The 19,773-nt window shown below is 49.1% G+C and overlaps 1 protein-coding gene across 1 annotated transcript; it reads right to left on the reverse strand.

Moving 5' to 3' along the window:
* Nucleotides 7,137–9,845, reverse strand: LOC8062208 (9-cis-epoxycarotenoid dioxygenase 1, chloroplastic). Its single transcript, XM_002466708.2, has one exon. The coding sequence runs from the start codon at nucleotides 9,596–9,598 to the stop codon at nucleotides 7,763–7,765; it is 1,836 nt and encodes a 611-aa protein (XP_002466753.1). The 5' UTR covers nucleotides 9,599–9,845; the 3' UTR covers nucleotides 7,137–7,762.

Genomic DNA, 19,773 nt, shown 5'->3' on the forward strand with positions numbered 1-19,773 from the left:
TCGCCAACTAAACAAGGCCTAAACAAGGATTTTTCCCCCATGTCATCAGATGCACAAGGTCATTATCTTAGAAGACTTCAATTAGTGGAGCCAATGAGAGGGCCAGAGGCCCCAAGGCAGGCATAATTGAGATGGGATGAGATGAGATGTGTGTGTGACATGCCACCACCAGAAGTCCAGTACCGACGTCTCCTCCACAGAAACGGGGCATCCGGCGGCCGGTAGCGAGCATATCTCTGTCGTCGTGGACACATCCTGGACCTGGGGACTCCGGCTAGCTACTGGCAGTTGTTTTATGCTGCTCTAGCCTCCTAGTGTAGTGTTTGGTGCCGGGGCATTTTCCTAAGCTACTCGTGGATCATGCAGCTACCGGACTGGCTAGTGGCTACAAACGCTGGGAGGGTATATTCGACTAAAATTTGAGTGCTGTCAGCTCAGCTGCATGATCTCGTCAGGTTTCGGGACTTGGAAGGCTTGACTTGCTGCTGCCACCGGACTGACTGGAGGCCTGCTGCAGGCCACAAGAACTGGAGGAATCTTGCGTACAAAGATCGATTGAGGTCGGGCGGAGTTGTAGAGCATGCACACAGCATCGGCCCTTGTGATTTCCAAGGACAGGGATATAGCCAAGGACAGGGGAAAGGGCTCCTATCAACGTTCTGCATTAGCACCTCATGGACACCAGCCACACATTAAGTATCCGTTAACTAATAGATTGATTCTGGTTAGGTGATTAGTAGCAGTTTCTGGCCGGTGACAAATGGCGTATTTTTATAATTTACTATATGAGATTAAGTTCCTGCGGATCAGACTATATCTTTCCATAATTCCAGCTGTATACCAAGTTAATGAGCCACATGGAGAGCTACATATATAGATCGAAAGCACCCAGTTGAGGTGTTTCTTCTTGGTTTTCTTCAGAACACGCAGGCAGGACAGATCAAGTGTTTGGCTGCCTTGCGTCAAAATTTGACAGGATTGTGCATTGCTTAAGCCAGAAAGTGTGGATTGCATGCAACTTTGTGGCAATTGATAAAGAAATGCTGCGGGAATCCTGCGTCGAAAAGCAGGACCTAAGATCGTCTCAAACCTTCCAAAGATGCATGACGCTCCATCTCGAATTCTTTTTTATTCGGCTTCGGCCTGATGGCATCACTGCATACGTACTCAAACATTCTAGCGACGGCTGCTTTTGCTACGTACTCTTTTCTTCAAGGTATGTTACTTAATTTTTTTTTGAAGGAATAGGTATGTTACTTAATTGCACTCTAAGCTTGGGATGATGATCGTTCCTGCAGTCCTGCTAGTTGTCGTCATCATGTATCAATGATTGCAGAGTTTGGCCATCGGCTCCTCGAGCTAACTGGCCGTTTTAGCTTAGGCCTTGTTTAGTTCACCTCAAAAACCAAAATTTTTTCAAGATTTTCCGTCACATCAAATCTTTCAACACATGCATGAAGTATTAAATATAGATGAAAACAGTTTACCTATAAATCGTGAGACGAATCTTTTGATCCTAGTTAGTCCATGATTGAACAATATTTACCGCAAACAAACGAAAGTGCTACAGTAGCGAAATCCAAAAACTTTTCGCATCTAAACAAGGTCTTAGTTTAATAAGTGGCTATCTCGCTTTCTTCCCAAAGTTACACTGTAAGGAAAGCACAACACGTGTGAAAAATTTTAGCTAGCGTTATGATTTGGCAGCTTAAATGAAGTTATGAATTGTGATGTCACTCTTTCTTTTTCATTTTCATAGAATGACAAAGAGATTTACCATAATTATAAAAAACCTGACCTATGGGAAAAAAAATCGTTCCCGTGGCATCACATTAAGAGGAAAGAACAGAGAAAAAAGAGTGATACCACTTGTTCGATCTCATCTATCTTTTATACATATTAAGTTGTCTTCTTGATATCTACAAGGATCCATTCATGTATATAGGGTTCCTTAACAACGACGAGAGAACTCACCAAATGAAGTTACAGATTGTGGGTGTCGCCTGTTGTTATCTATCTTACTCTTTCTGTGATGTAAATTTCGCCCAATACGTGCTTTGTTAGTTGGTTGCTTCGACACACATCAGCAACGAATTAAGCAATAATTGGCCAAACACCAGAGCCTCTATTTGAAAAGTGCTGGGACCTAACAGTAGGATTATCCTAGTTCGCCTTAACACCGTTGCCACTTCATTGGCACTAGCATATACTGTAGTACGTAAACAAAGGCACATACGTCTGCGAGATAAGGACAAGGACCGCCCCTGCTACTACCCTGTATACCTGCTCGCCGCTTTGCACACTGCTGCATACAAAAGTAGCCTCTTTTAGGCACATAATATACTTCCTCCGTCCCAAACTATAAGTCATTCTAAGAATTTTGGAGAGTCATTCGAAGAATCCACATAAATTTATATAGCAAAATAATAATATTTTTGGTACTAACCAAGTATCATTAGATTCTTTGTTAGTTATATTTTCATAGTGTACCTATTTTATGACATAAATATTTATATTTTTCTCTATATTTTTGGTTAAATATGAAAATGTTTTGACTCTCCAAAATTCTTAAAATGACTTATAATTTGGAACGGAGGGAGTACCAACTAAGGTCGAATTGAAGTAGCTTTCTTGCCCCTCTAATCAGTCCTTTAAAAAAAGAACAGAAAATCGTGTGGTTTTGGCCTTGCTTTGAGCTGAGCTTGGACCGTACGGAAATGGGCGGTCCGGCCAGTGACGAGTGACGACTGAAGACCGGTCGAAGGATGCCAAGATTCGGACGTTTATGTCGTTGTCTGCGGATCGATCAGGGCTCTTTGCGTCTGCTTTTTTGTTTTCCTCTCGAGGGAAAAGTTGGTCGGTAACCTATACTATGATATCCGTGGATTAAACAACAAAGTGGGGTTTGGATAACGCGTTTATTGTTCCAAATTCTTGACCAGTGATCCATCGATCGAGCATATATACTGTTTTGTAGAGGAGTGATAATGCTGCCTTTTTATCCATTTGGTCATCATGGGTGGCTAGATCTGTGAGTAACCTCGTCGTCATTAACGTGGGCAGCATTCTGTTCCAGCGGTGGAGTAATGTTTTTTTTTTTTAGCTTCGGCTCCATAAGTAACTCTATTACCGGAGCTGGAACTGTTTTGGAATGGTAAAACAACTTCTCATAGTAGATAGAAGGGGAGGGAGCTAGCAAAAGTTAGTATTTTCAACGGTAGTCACTTTGCTCTATTCGTCAGTCACTTCATGTGAAAGTGAGTTTTAAAGAGCTTCACCTGAGAAGCTATTATATTTTAACCTATTTAGCATAACCAAAAAAAAATGCGACTCCTAAAGCACCTAGAGAAATTGTACTAAATGGGCCTAGATAGAGTGCCTCCCATGATTGCGCAGCTAGTATGATAATAATAGCAATCCCTTCGGCCCTGAATAAATTAATTTCTACGGTTATCTTCAATCAACATTTTTATGTTTGTCCAAATTTTATTAAAAAGAGTAAAAATATTTATGATATCAAATAAGCACATTATGATAGTATATTTTATGATATATCTAAGACTACTAATTAGGTATCATAAATCTTTGTACTTTTTCCATTGACCGAAGGTAACTATAGAAATTCATTTATTCAAGTCAGGAGGAAGTAGTATATAATTCTTATGTAACTTAGTCTATATCGCATTTTATCATTTTACTCCTCTTATCCCAAAATAAATCAATTTCTAGAGTTGTTCAAAATTAATATTTTTTTATTGACTAAATTTACAGAAAAAAGGCATTGTTATCCCTCCATTCCAAATTAGCATAACTAGATATATATCATATGACGTATATCTTCACAATGTACTTATTTGGTGTGATAGATGATTTTTAAGAAACTTCCACGGGATTATGGCTATTACATTGATATAGAATAGAGTTTTACAACCCATTTAAAGTGGGGAAAGACCAAAAACAAAAAAGTTACTCTCGTGCTAAAAGTATCACTAATTGTTTCTTCCCCAGCACAATCCAGCCCTGCTGCATCTTCAATGAGACTCGTAAGCATGCATATTGTTGAAGATTCTCATTGTCCAAAGACTCCAACATTTCTTTCCTTCCGTACTTTTTTCTGTTAGCCAACAATATTTTTTTCTTACAATAAATCAGCGAACAGTACTTTTAGCCACGATTTTTCAGACAAGCAAACAAGTTCCCAAGGGTCAAGGAAAGTGAGATTTTTTTATCACTTTTCAAGGTGTGTGTCTTACGTTGTTGAGATATTATCTACCATTCTTGTACTGTGGTGCTCATTGGCTAGTTTCCTAGCCTGTATAAGCTGAGTGTAAATCTAGCATAGATTCACAGTAAGTAAAATTAGGATGTGGGAGAGAAGATTTTTGTCTGAATATTAGTTTTATCCCCTTCTATGCACGCTATCCAGGAAGACGAAAAGGAAAAGAAAAGAAAAGAAAAGCAAGAAAATCAGGTGTGGGAGAGAAGATTTTCACCCGGACACGATAGCAAAACTGATACTATATTAAGATAGTAAAGTTAATGTTTGGTTGTGTAAGTAAAAGTACCTTTAGGAAAAAATGCCTAGTGACCTCAGTTGATCGAGGTCACGCAAGTTAGAATTCTTTTTGTCATGAATTTGGGTGCTTAAATTGGCCATTGCCCATTGGCATGGTTCACACGGATAAATGGTAATTATAAATTTTAGGCCTTGATGAAAATTGACGTATATGCTTTTCTTTTACTGTCTAAACACATAGATAATGCATGTTTGCTTATAGTCAAAGTGACTGTAGATAATATATGCCTAGCTAGCTCAGTTGTTGACTGCTAGCGAAAATATCCACCGAGGTCACCCAAGTTTTTGGCACCAACTTGGGCCATTGCTATATGGTTCGCGTGGATGCTACGTTGCCACCCAAAATGGCAAACAAGTGCTACCATACGTCGGCACAGTTCTGATAAAGAACGGAGGAAGCTGCCACGGACCGACCGGCTGTTCACATTTCTCCACACCAGTGGCGCGCCTGTAGCAGTGTGTAGCTAGCTCACTGAGCAGTGAGGAGTCAAGACACCCATCGACGACGTACGCACGCAGACATCCCCACTGGCTGCCACGACGAGCCGGCAACGCCCAGACGTCGTCGATGGTGGCACGCACAGTGGGCGCCGCATCAACGGCCCGGCGCGCGGTTGGCGGCGCGACGACAACGACGCACGACGGCCGGCGTTCCCGGTCCCGGCAGGTCGCCGTCCGACCGGTCGCCGGCGCTTCGGTTGCAGCCGCGCGCGCGCGTGTACGCGTGGTGGCCGGGCGGACGCACGCGGGGGTTCCCTGGCATGCATGCAATGCAATAGCCGGAGCCGGGGATAGGAGCGCGCGCGCGTCCTTGTCTCGCGGCCGGTTGCCGATATGATGCCGATGGCCGCCGGAGGACCGACGGCGAAAGGCTTGATCGCGAGTGTGGTGGCCTTAGCACTCTCTGCACACGCGACCGGAGCCTGGCATGCATGCACACCATACCGTCGTGTCGATCGGATAGCAGGCAACTAGAGAGGATCGTCTGGTGGACCGGCCGGCATCACGGGAGCCTGAACGTTAGTGTCCGCGCGCGTCTTCAGGTAGCCACAGCCGATCGAGGCAGGCAGCAGAGATTATATTAGACATATATATATATGGCGCCAACGTGTGTGCGTAGTACTACGTGCTTGATTCATTCAGTACTGCCTCGATCTGCTAGGAGGAGGAGTACGCAGTAGTATAGTATCTGTTGTAGTATGTGGCCGCTCTTGCTCCCGCGCGCGGAGCCGGGAGTCCCGGCCCGGTGTCGCGGTCGCACTCGGCGCGCCGGGACGCGGATCAACGCGATCGGGATGCGCGTGGTCGGCGCGATCTTCGCCGCGGCGTCTTTCGCGTATACGTGCCGGGCGCGCGACAAAAGCAGCGCACTCCGAGCAGATATATACCCCCCGAAAGGGACCCCGGCGCCGCGAGAACGCATGAGCAGCAGCGGACGCTTCGCGCTGCCGGTTCGTGCACGAGAGCGCCAGAGCGGGTGTGAAACACGACGGCGCGCGCAGTGAGAGAGGAGGACTAGGAAAATCCGTCACATTGTCCATGCCTCTGCTGCCGTGTGCCGCTAATTCTTAATCTCACTGTGGCCGCTCCAAGCCGAAAGCATTTCAGCAGCAACAGCCACGCACGGGAAGCTTATGGTCGAGCCCACGCACTCACACGAAAAGAACGCAACGCACGCGGGCAAATTTAAAAGTAGTGCTGGAAGAACTACTACCTTGTCCTCTTGGCATGCATCCGACAGAAAAGAATCGCTGCACCTTTCTTTGATTCTTTCCTCTTTTTCATTTTCATTCAGAATTTGATATGAACTGAGGCCTTGTTTAGTTCACCCTAAAAACCAATTTTTTTTTTCAAGTCTCCCCGTCACATCGAATCATGCGATACATGCATAAAACATTAAATATAAATGAAAACAAAAACTAATTGCACAGTTTCCCTGTAAATCATGAGCTAAATCTTTTAAGCCTAGTTACTCTGTGATTAGACAATATTTGTTAAATAAAAACGAAAATGCTACCGTGTCAAAACCCAAAAAAATTGGATCTAAACAAGGCCTGAGCGAACAAAACTGTTGCCCAGAGAGCCGACCGTTCGGAGATTCTTTCATTCTGAAGCGCATTCTACACAACCACGATGTCCGTCGACACCGAACAGCAGCATCTGGACGCCCTCACCTACAGCGACGAACCGCATCGCACATGACAAATCCCTTCACCTCAGTTAGCACAAAGCCCATCAGAATCGACTCCACTTGGGAATAAATTCACAACAGCAACCAGCAGCAGCAGCGTCAAAACACACACACACACACACACACACAACACACACACAGCACAGTGGCAGGAAAGAAACAAAGAGTCCCAACACAAGTGGTCAAGTGGACAAAGCGGAGAAGCGTTCGCTTGCTGTGGAGGAAGCAAATTCCCCATCTGCGTTCAAAGTTGCTGTGCCCGTCGACAACGAAGGCTCTTCTCTTGCTTGTCCCGGCAGCACGGCAACAGGAGCCCCACATCACGACACACAGATACTCTACGACTGATGAACAGGAACGAAAATTGGATCTCTGAACAAAGATCGGGACAGAAACCGTCACCGTTCTTATTCTTATATCATCATCAATCATATATATATTATACTACTATGAACAAATGTACACACACTGACTGATATAGGAGCCAAGCCAGCAACACCTCAGCAGCACAGCAACTGCAACTGGGTGGCAATGGCGAGCAAGTAGCAGCAACCAAGATCCTAGACACCCCAGTCCACTGGACCGAGTGACAACAACTGGAGGAGCTGGATGCATATCCATGTCATCCAATCCAAAGAAAAAAAGGGATAAAGCGAAGAAGGAAAAAAAAATATACTACTCTATACTAGCAAGAGGCGCCGCCAGCTGAGCTCTGGTTGCTCGGTCTCTAGAAGCAAGCACGAGCTGAAAAGCTACGAGCTGGGCGCCTTTCTTCTCTCACTCTCCTACTACTACTAATAATCTCTCTCTAAGCTGCCACTATCCCAATTTACTTACACTAGTGTGAAATCAAATGAAAAAAGCAACTACCAACTGTCACTGTGGTGTCGGGGAGGGGACGGGAAGACCCCGGGGAACTGATCTCGGCTCCCTCTGGTGACTTCTCCCCTGATCCATGGCAACTCTGTTCCAGCTCCAAGAAACGCGGAGCTCGGTCAGGCCTGGGCCTCGAGCTCCTTGCCCGTGATGAAGGTGCCGTGGAAGCCGAAGGGCACCCGGGACGGGAGCTGGACCGTGGCCTCCAGCCGCATGTCGGCGGCATTGACCACCAGGAGCTCCGACGTGCCGGCGCGCTCGTCGTGGACGAAGGTGAGCACGTACCCGTCGTCCTCGCCGCGCGGGTGCGCCGCGGACGGGTCCATGGGCACGAAGCAGGGCTCGCCGCCGAAGCGGCCCTCGCCGTACTCGAACTTGGTGAGCTCGCCAGTTTCGAGGTCCACCTTGGCGAAGCCGGACACCTTGGGCCACGGCTCGGCCACCGCGAGGTAGGCGTACCGTGTCTTGCGGCCCAGGAGGTTGCGGTTCACCATGCCCACCTCCAGGTTCACCTGCTGCGACGGCGGCAGGACGGCGCGGCGCGTGGACCGGCCCGTGCGCGTGTCCAGGCGGATCTCCGTGAGCACGCTCTCGAGGCGCTCGTCGGACTCGTTGAAGATGGAGTCGGCGGGGGTCATGCAGGAGCCGATCACCACCACCTCGCCCGTCGCCTCGTCCTCCCACGCGTTCCAAAGGTGGAAGCAGAAGCAGTCCGGCACGTCCACCCACACCATCTCCGACGCGTCCGAGGCGTGCTTCGGGAGCACGCCGAAGCGCGACGTCTTCTCCTTGTCCAGCACCACGGGCGAGCCGCCGCGCAGCATCTCCTGGAGCTTGAACACCACCTGGTGGTCGGGCACGACCACGAAGTTCTCGGTGATGGCGAAGTCGTGGATCATGGTGGGCTGGTCCAGCGGGATCTCCACGTCGTCGGACTTGGTGCCGTCGGGCCTGAAGTAGAAGTACTTGAGGTACGGCTTCTTGATGACGTCGTAGCTCAGCGCGTGGAGCTCTCCGGTGACCGGGTCGAGCTTCGGGTGCGCGATCATGGCGCAGCCGAGCTGGCCGTCGAAGTCGTAACGGCCGACGGTCTCGAGGTCGCCGTCGTCCGCGACGCGGACGTGGTAGGGGAGGTCGTCCTCGGACATGGCGAGGAGGTGGCCGTTGAAGTAGACGAGGCCGGCGTTAGCGACGCCCGTTCCCGCCGAGGGATCGACGAGGCCGCACGCGGCGCGCGCGTAGAACAGGGCGAGGCGCGCGATCCCGGAGTGGCCGTGGAGCTCGCCAATGGCCTTGGGGAAGACGGGGCGTCCGATCGCGCGCTCCTGGGTGAGGCGCGCGGTCTCCGTGAAGCGGCAGGCGTAGGACTCGGCGACGCCGTTGCGTATCCGCAGCGCGTGCACCATGCCGTCGCCGTCGAACAGGTGGTGCCCGGCGACGGGGTCGAAGCAGGGGTTGGCGCCGTTGCGCGCGTAGACGCCGTTGATGAAGGGCGGGATGCGGCCGGAGACGGGGAGCTCGCGCACGGGCGGCCTCTCCCCGACGGGCGCGAAGTTGCCGGCGATCTGCACGGCCGGGTCGGCGGTGCTGGGCAGCCCGTGGGGCCGCTCCAGGACGTTGGCAACGAACCCTTCCTCGAACGCGTCGAGCGCGGCCGCCGCGGCGCGCTGGAAGAAGTTGAGCTGCTTCTTGCCGCCGGCCTTCCGCGGCGCCGCGGCGTGCCTCGGGACGGCAATGGCGGTGGCGGGTTTCTTGGACTGCGCCGGCAGGTCGGCCGCGCCGGGCTTGTGGAACGGCGCCTGGAGGCGCTCGGCGGGCGCGGTGGCGCGCGGCACGGAGCTGACGGCGCGCGGCGAGAACCGGACGGAATTGGAGGCCCGGGCCCTGCTGGACCCGGACGCCGGCAGGTGCTGCCGGTGTATGGAAACAGAGGTGGGCGGGGCGAGACTCTGCATCACGGTGGCTGAATTGGCGTGGATCGCGTGCGGGGTTTTGAGGGATCGGGTGGGTTTTTGCGCGGTCGGCGGAGGAGGAGGAGGCTGGAGCGGAGAGCGGAGCCCGTTGGTGTGGCGGTGGTGGTGGTGGTCTGTGATGGATGGATGGTTTGGGGGTGGTAGCCGGCGGTTGTATTTATAGATAGAGGGTCGGAGAGCAGCAGGGGAAGGAAGGCAAGCTCAAAGCTGTGGTGGGTGACTGGGCGAGTGAGTGAGGAGGCCCGGGGGGGAAGAAAAGAATTGACAGGGGGCGAGAGCGAGACGGGCGGCGCGGGTGGGGGAGGAGGGGAGAAGTGTGGTGTGGTGTGGTGGACTGGTGGGGTGGGCGGTTTGAACGGGCCGCGACTCCAAGAATGAATGAATTCGCGACGCGGACAGGGGCGCCCACGTGGTGCGCTGCGGGGGGCGGCAGCCGGCAGGGGGGACGCGCTGACGGGGACGTGCCCGCGGCCCCGCCGCCCCGCGATGGCTTCTCGTTGCCATGCCCACTGGCCACTGGTGCTTTGCTGCTGCTGCTGCTGCGGTGCTCGGAGAGGGGAAAAAACCGTGTTTTTCTTTTTCTTTTTCTATTATTATATCACTAGTTTCCCTTTTTGCCACAGGATTTATCGCGTGCGTTGCTTTGTTTATATTATTTCTGGAAGGAGTGTTTTTTGAGCAGAAAACACTAAGGCCTTGTGTAGTTCAAACCAAAAACAAAAAACTTTTTAAGATTTCTTCTCACATCGAATTTCACAGCACATGAACGAAGAATTAAATATAGATAAAAAAAAGCTAATTACACAGTTTTTTTGAAAATCACGAGATAAATCTTTTAAGTCTAATTAGTCCATTATTAAATACTAACAATTACAAAATAAAAATAAAAGTGCTACGGTGTTCCGAATAAAAAAATTGGTAAGGCCTTGTTTAGTTCCAAAAAATTTGTAAAATTTTTTAGATTCTCTGTCACATCGACTCTTTAGACGCATGCATGAAGTACTAAATATAGACGAAAATAAAAACTAATTTTCCAGTTTGGTCGGAATTGACGAGACGAATCTTTTAAGCCTAGTTAGTATATGATTGAACAATATTTGACAAATACAAACGAAAGTGCTATAGTGTGATTTTTCCAAAAAATTTTGGAACTAAACAAACAAGGCACGAGCGAGGAGGAGCTGAGGCCGCCTGCGCAAGTAGCGACTGGCGATCGAGTCTTCTCCCCGGGCGCAGCCCATATATGTTGTCCCTCGGTACTTGCGCTTCCTTTGGACCCGTCACCCGTGCCAAATGTGCTACAGCTGCCCAGTGCCGTGCAGCCAACTTCTCATCAAGTCACTAAACTTTTGTTGCACATTATGCAGCACTCAAGACACGAGCCGGAGTGTGTGCTTGCCTGCCCTCGAATCCTCGATGCTCGCCAAGTACTACTACAGCTACAGCTAGGAGCTCGTGGTGTGGAAATGCGAACCCGCCGCGATGATCGTGCTCAACCAGCTGGGACAAACCGCAGCCGACCGTCGGCGGTAGCCGGCAGGGGGGCCCTTGTTCTCGCCCGGCCGCCCGGGGACAGTCGGACAAACCAGATGCCCGGGGTTCCCAATCTGCTGCCAGGACCGCGGCACAACGCTCGTTGATCGCGCGCTCGTGCCTGGTCGGCGAAGAACCGGTGTGCTGGTAAAACAAAATCTGCAGACCCAAATCACACTGTCAGACCACCCGCCCGGGCATCCTTAAACTGAGCATTACCAGCAGAACAGAACCAGTGTATGCTGCGCCTGCCCTGCGACGACGGATATGTTCCTGATCAGCATCTGTCGTCGCAGCAGGTCCCGTCCAAAAACAAGGCGTGCATGCGTGCGTGATCCGTTCCGAGCAAACCAAGCCAAGCCAAGCCAAAGCCACATGCCCCGCTCGTGTTGCACGACGACAGCACGGAGACCGCCATATTCACCACCGAAGAGGAACGAACACACGGGGACAGAGCGGCGGCCTTCGTCGTCACTTTCATCAGGTGCTGGCAATGGGAGGCGAAGCGAAGCAAAGCTCGTGGCCCGCGGCATGGCGCGGACGGCGGCGGGCGGCGTCTTCCCTCCCCCCTTTGGCGAGTGGCGCCTCGCGCTGGCGCGCAAGCCTCGCGCCGGGAGCCGGGGCTCCCGCGCGGCCGCCACGTCCGTCCGCCCAGGGGGCTTACCTGCCGCGAGCCCGCGGCGCGACCGCATGCGCGCGCGCAGGGCGTGCTGACACGACAGACAGCCCACGCCGCGGCCATGCGCGGACCCCCGTCCGCCGCTCTTGGCCAGATGACATCCCACATGCCTGTGCCCGCGCGCTGTGCGTGTGCGGCCGCATGCCCCATTTGGCACGTACGACCCGCCGGACGGCTCGGCGGCGCGATGTTCCGACCTGCTCTGCCGGCGCCTTGCCGGGGTAGTAGTATAGTACGTTTTACACGGGGCTGGATCTTCCTTCGTGTGTTTTCCAGCAGTAAACGCCTGCGAATAATGCTGCTACTCGGTCGGTACGCCAAGGGCCCGACCGTCGCCGACATTTTTTTTTTTCACTGCGGACGTGAGCGGCGCCGCGCACGACACACGACCAAATTGAAACTGTCGGGCGGCGTGGCCTTTGCGAGACTTTGTGTGCGCAAACAACAAAGGCGAGAAAGGCGACGGCCTCCCTTCGCAGGGGCCATCGCGTAGACTTGTGTGACCTCTTTGTTGACTGTGGAGTGAGTGTGAGCGACTGGGCGAGAGCATGCCAATTCACATTTCGGAGGGCCTGGCCACCAACAACGTGCGGAGACCCGTCGATCGCAATCTTCTCGCCGACGGCCGGTGAATCAAGTCATTCACGGCCAAAGGTTCCATATGCAGCCTGCTCAGCTGTATTTTTTCAGCTATCTACCTTACAGGGTTTTTTTTTTAGCAGCATCTGTGGTTGCAGCGCTGCAAAGAGTGTTGCTGAGCAAGCTGACGTCTTAGGCCTTGTTTAGTTCCAACAATTTTTAAGATTTTTCGTTACATTTTTGAACACATGCATAGAGCATTAAATATATATAAAAAATAATTAATTGCATAATTATTTATAATTTATGAGACGATTGTTTTTAGTCTAGATTAGTCCATAGTTAAATAATAATTGTCAAAATAAAAATAAAAATGCTACGGTAGTCAAACTTAAAAAAATTTAAAGCAAAGTTAGAATAAGATTCAAGAGGCGTGAATGTCTGGCACATTGATATTGAGTTCGAAGAGCAGTGCAAAAGACCTGATCGGCTGATAGATCGTGTTGGTCGAGCACATTAGAGCGCGTAGCTTCTGCTCGTCTCGCCCTGCTGATCTGAGCTAGAAATTGGATGGTGCATTTGGTTCACAGGTCAGGACGCCTTGAGACCTACGGAGTATGTTGGCAAGTTTTTTGCTTGCTATCCCAGGAGAGCCGTTTTGGCTAAGCTAACTTGGCATGGCGACACTCCGCCCACGTGGGCGAGGTGAGGCAAGCTGGACCATAAAACTAAACGTGTCGGACTAAACGTGTCGTAGTCTAGACTAAAATTCTTTTTAGTTTATTTTACTATTTTTTACATACCCAATATAATCATGTAAAATCTTTGGGTGTGATCAGTAGTAGCTCTACTCTGCTGCTTTTTTCTTCTGTGTCGAGATGAAAACAGATGATATATAAACGGATATAGCTGATATTACATTTATTTTCATATTTCTGTTCGGATTCATATTCAAATACGCCATGCTGAATAGGGTATGATTGGATATCAACATCATAAATATGTGATTTGAGTATTCGGATACAAATACAGTATTAAATTCAATATCCAGACTCAGATATAAATAGATTTAAACCACTCTAAACAGATTCGGTCTCGAATACGGTTAAAAAATATTCGTACTGTTTTCACCCCTAACTGTGCGTACCTGTTTCCCTTCTTTCCTACCACTGTAGCTACTTCTTGCTTGCAACAGTACAGTCAAGAACCGCTGCTGAATCCGATTAAATGATAATGAGAAATGTAGGTTTATATGCTAAAATTGTCATCAAATTTCAACAAAAATATCCACCTTTAAGTCTGATTATATATAGACCACACACACATGACACACAGTATCGACTCAAGCGCATAGGTGATGGACTGCCGACTGCTATATGCCTATATGCAACAGATCGATGAATGCATTGACGTCAAGTGTTACAGTTTCACTTTGTCTACGTCGAATCCACCGCCGTTACTTCGTCATTTCAGGAAACAAAGCAGACAAAGGATACATAAGTAGTTCAACATTTCTTAAAGCTAGGCTCTCTGAGTCAAAAAAAAAAAAGCTAGGCTCTCCAACTCCAGACGGCATGAGCACAATCTAGTAGAATCGATACCTTTTGCCGCTAGCATGCATGCACGCATATGCGCACTACGATCCGGCAGCAAACAGTCCTAAACGCAACACTCACCACGCGTAGTGCGACACACATGGCAGCATATGCATGGGCCAGACATCGGCATGCAGCTAGGGCCGCCCGCAGCGCAAGCAATCAAACAACCCCCGTCGGCCTCGGCCGGATAGTTGGTCGATCGAGCCTTCGCTCGCTCGTTAGCTCGCGTGTGGATCGGTGCGACCAACAATGGCGTACGTACGTAGTGCCCGTGACCACCGGACGGAAAAAAAGGCCGACCGACACATGGGGATGGGGAGATGGGGCCTGGCGCACCGAAGAAGACGGTCTCTGGCCTGCCGGTTAGTTAGCAGCTCTGATCCGACGTGATGCTGATTTGGACGGATCATGCGATCGATGCGTAGCGGGCACGTACACGCAGCGACGACCTCACTCAACCTGGCGGGTGCACGTGCAGCGCGGCGATTGGCAGCCCCGATTTCCTCCGCGGACAGGCGGCCATGAACGGGAAAGAAAATCCTACCGGGTCTAAACCAGGACGGGCTCTTTTCTCCGTCGCGACAACCAAAACGGCAAGCGTGCATTCCGGGAGCTTTCGGAGCCCCCCTGCTGCGCCATGATTTCGACCGGCGACGATCGACGACGTCACTGGCGCGACCTGACATTCTTTTTATCCTTTGGCTTTGTTTTTTTGGCTGATAGGGGCCCGGGGTACGTGTAGCGCTGGGATTGGGTACGGGCGATGAGGTGGCACCGTGTGGACCAACGTCGCCATCGCGGCGGATGGCGTCGCCGGGTCCACGTGTCGCCCCCGGCGGCCACCCTGCGTGCTTTTCATGCCAAAAACTGTTTTGGTTCGGTAATCGGGGGAAAGAAAAAAAAAATGTCTGGTTCGGTTCGCGTGGGTCACTTTCGATGACTCACTCGGTTTAACGGAAAACGAAGGTAGCTCGGCCTCGGCGTACGACGTGCTCTGCACCGAGACGGGCGAGACCCCAGGCGGCCGATCGAGAGTAACGGCAGGCAGCATCATTCCCGGCCCGTTCCGTTTGGACCGCTACTTTTGGTTGTGAATCGACGACGCTGAGAGCTTGGACTCGCTCTCAATGGACTGGAGTACGCCAGTCATCACAACATTTTTTGTATGCTGGAACCGTGTGCTGCTCGTCGGTCGCTCCATTCCCATTTACCGAAGACTGATAACCAGTCTGACTGAGCTGCCGGAGTAGTATCCGCCCTGTTCACTTAGGTGCGCCGAATCTACTAGTCATTTAATAGTATTTTTTTTTAAAATAAATCAACGAACAATATTTTATCATAATTTATTAATATTTTTAATCATAGCTTATCGGTCAAGCCAACAAACCGGTGACAAGCTCCACCACTGCTCACTCACTGTTGTTTGGGTCGGATCAAAGTTGTTGGGTTGGTGTATAGCATGGGTGGCACGACCACGAAGTGAGGCTGAGGGCGGCATGCATGCAGAGTCGCTCTCCGCAGGTCAACGTCGCGCCCCGGTTGCATTTGCATGCATGGACACCACGGGAGTTCCCACGGTTGCAGGCGCCCATGCCCCGGTGGCGCGCGCCGGTTGGGGGCCGCGCCGCTAGCTCCCAGGGTGCAACAGCGACAGCGCCGCCCACGCTTTCTCCGTCCGCCCCCGCCCACAGTTAGCTCGGACCGGTTCAACGACGAGCGAGGTCTCGTTCTCGTGTCGTCGTGGAGCACCCCTCACCGGTCATCATCACCATTGTATTAGTTTTGATTATTTTTCTAGTAGTAGCAGCAAATACAATCTTTTTTTTGTCCTAATAACTAACGCACTGATTAACTAGTATACTTTTCAGCAGAGCGAGGGTCGTTTTGGCCGGCAAACTTTTTTTTTCCCTCCGCAAGTACTCCCTTTTGCGTAGCACGACGGTGTCATTTTCCATGTCTGATGTGATGATGTCTCCGCTAATTCCAGCGATAGATAACAATCACACTACCTGATTAAATTAAATATAACTAAACTAAACCAAGAAAGCGAAATGAAGCCGCGAGACGTGCGCGCACCGACGAATATATGCATGATGAACGTAAAATCGTGCACGATCCAACTCCATCCACCGTCCAGCGACCAAGTCTCTTGCTTACTCATTTCCAATAACTTCAGATCTACACGGATCTGTACTTTTGAATGGCTATTACATACCCCTAAGATTTTTTTTTTCTGAAACGCATACCCTAAGAATTACCAGTAGTAGAGAATATATTTTGTACAACACCAACCATTGTTTGCATGCATGACACGTATGTGTTCTGCATGTGACCACCTTGTTGACAAAAAAAAAATACCAAAAAGATTTGTCTAGGCCGGGTTTTCTAACTTTGTTAAAATGTGCAATAGACTCAAAACATATATGGAACTTCTGATTGGAGCCCCGACGAAGAAAATCCAATTTTGAAAAGATCTCACTTCAGCCAAACAAGCCTGAGCTGATTTTTCCAAATGAGCCTGTCATTTTTTTAACTTACTCAAATTATAAATTGAATTTTACCATTGTGTTCCTCTCGTCGAGATGAACGAAATGCATATATAGTATGTAAAATTTAACTCCCGGATGATAAATCATGCACTTGGGGAGTTATTTCACCTTCAAATAAATCAGCCCAAACTAGTTTTGGTACCGTTCAAACCGGCTCGAGCCGATTTTCTCTTTTCTGGTCCGTTTTGAGGGTTATTTTTATGTATTTTGTGTCAGATGAGGTCTAATTCTTGATTGTTGGTGAAATTTAGATTTGTGTCCCAAGCCATCTTACCCAAGGGAGCTTGGAGGTGTTGCTGGCTTCTCAAAAGTGGTGGAGAAGTTGGATCCACCTCCCCTTCCCATGTTGCTCCATTTCTTGAAATCTCATTCTCCTCCTTGCTCCTAGTTGCTACTTTGCTAGGGAGAGAGTGCTCCTCCCTCTTCAGTCTTCAATACACAACCCTTGTGGTCATCATCTTCACTTGATCTCCATAGTCTTTGTGGGGGTATAAACCCCTATACCCTTACGGCTAGACTTCGGCCAGGAGGCTTGGCCCATTACGAGACGAGTTCAAGGCTTGATCCGACAACCTGGAGTTTCGCGCAAGGAAACAAGATGTGGAGATCAAGCAGGATTCTAGTCGGTTAGAATAGGAATTGATATCGAATTATCCATGGCAATTGTAACCGACTAGGATTAGTTTCCAGATCTGTAACCCTGCCCTCCAGACTATATAAGGAGGGGCAAGGGACCCCCCTAGGACACATCATATTCTCTCAACACAAATCAATACAACCAGACGCAGGACGTAGGTATTACGCCAACTCGGCGGCCGAACCTGGATAAAAAGCTTGTCCGTGTCTTGCGTCACCATCGAGTTCGTAGTTTGCGCACCGTCTACCGATAAACTACTACCGTGGGTATACCCCAAGGTAGACTGCCGACCAGCTTTCGTCGACAGTCTTTTTGCTTGACATAAACTCCAATCTTTTCCCTTCTCTTCTTCTCATTGTTCTTGGTGACTAGAGTGAGAGAGGATGAACTAGAGCGAGTGTGAGAGGGAGGAGAGTGAGTGTGTGAGTGGAGAGGCGCCGATGAATCTCATTCTCATGTAATGGAGGCAGGTGTCCTGACTTATGGGGCTAGGAGAGCTCCTGTGCGGACAACTCATTAGTGTTGGTCGGGCAGACGGTCCAACAAGACGGTTCATGGGAACACTAATGGTGAAAATGCACCAGACGATCCGAGGGAACATTGTAGAGCCCAAAATGTATAGTTTTATACAAATGCTATTTTACAAATCGAAATTGCAATGCATATGATGCCCGTGATGGTTATGAAAATGACCATATCACAATCGGGTTGTGGCAATGCATGCATCGTGCTTTTTTACATTGAGTTAGTGTACTTTGGGTATTTTTTTAAAATGATAACGACGAGTCATAATAGAGGTAGATTTAGGGTTACCTTAAGTTTTCTATAATAATGACATAGGTGGAAAGTCGTGAGTTACTTTATATGCTACTTTTAATAAGAGCATGGGTCGGTCATTTATATGTAAATTCTAGGGATTACTCGTTATTTTCTTGTGATAACAAAGGTGGTTAATTTGTGAAGATAAAAAAATCAGTAGATATTATTACCAATGATAGTTAAAGTGCACCGAATTAAATGTATGATATTTTTCTGTTTTTTCTAAAAGATTCTACCTTTTTTTCTAGCGTTTCTCATTGAAATTAATCATGGATCCTCCAAACGAGCTCTCTCCAACTAGTGTGTACTAAGATAATCGCAACAAGATCCTATAGTTTATTAAGGAAAAGAAACTCGTGGTGGCTTAAAAAGATTCGAGCCGGTGGAAGGAAGTAAATTGCCAGGTAACAATTGAAAACTGCCTGCCTGAGATAAATAGTACAATTAGCACATGCAAAAGGCATTTGCGCCTATGAAAACCTACTTTTATGCAGCTTTATTTTAGACCAAATTTATAACCTCTAGCCTAGAGAGAGATAAAATATGTGGGCGACCAACTGACTGGAAGGCCACACACGTGTTGAGCCTATGATGCTCCTGGAAGTAGGTTTGGCCACAAGAGCTTCCATTTTTAAAAGAACGCATATGCATATGCCCCCTTATCTGTGCAGTAGTGGCACTCTTTTCTCACCTGCTGGTTGCTGTTGCTGGTTCCAAGCAAGCCAGGGCCAATATATTGTCTCTGTTGCACTTTGGCACTCGCCGCAGTCGGATTGGCGCAGCCGCTGCTATCCCCTGCCCAATTATTTCCTCAATCATTTGGTAGGCCCGGCCGGCTGTTCTTTCTAGTCGCTGCTCATGATCTATAGCCTGTAGGATTTCTCTATTCAACAGTGGCCAGGACATCATCAGATAGCTTTCACCTCACTGCTGGGTGCTGGAGTGTTTTAGGTTGACCGTAGAACTCGAGTGTAGTTGCACTCGAGCTCTATAAACCGTATAGAACTCGTGACTCACGAGGGTTGCCCAATTCGCTTAGAAAATGTATGTAGGAGTAAAAAAATAAAGCCATGTTTGGGACTCAGAAGTTCATAAGAATTATATGGGGAAGTTTCATAGGACACAGGAACATAAAAAAAAATAACCACATTCTAAATAGACCCTGATCATTAGCTCGATCAATCATATATATGTTCTCTGTGGTTACAATGGGCATATTTTTTTTCATTATGTTTCTGTAATTAAATAATGACTGTGGCTTAGTTAATTGTTTCGTGCGTCTCGACCAGTCGTCCGATCCACTTGAAAGTTGAGCATGGATAATTGCACCGTAAAATGTACTAGATGCCATCGAGATTATTGCAGGAATGCACGTCGCGATTCCTAGCTAGCTCGAGATTATGGCTGGCTGGCTGCCGGCCGCCGGGCGGCAGCTCTCACATCTCTGTCTGTCTCTCGCAACAAGTTGCTGCATGTTGCAGGCGCGAGAGATCCATCAGTAGTGGGCTCTGTGATGATCGCCTCAACTAGGAACCTCTCTCTGCCCATTGCGCCATTCCGATCCATATGAGAGGAGCGATCGAGCATATCCTCTCAGAATTTGCAGTGTGTGCGTGCTCACCACGAGCCCCTGTCATAGCTAGCAAGCAAAGCTTGCTACGTAGGAGTAGTAGCTCTGTAGGGCCGGCCATCGTGTACAATATGCTGCGTGCACTTTTGTCGCCGTGATTATTGGAGGACAGCCAGCCGAGCTAGCTAGCTAG

The sequence above is a fragment of the Sorghum bicolor genome, chromosome 1, assembly GCF_000003195.3.
Source record: "Sorghum bicolor cultivar BTx623 chromosome 1, Sorghum_bicolor_NCBIv3, whole genome shotgun sequence".
Classification (NCBI taxonomy): domain Eukaryota; kingdom Viridiplantae; phylum Streptophyta; class Magnoliopsida; order Poales; family Poaceae; genus Sorghum; species Sorghum bicolor.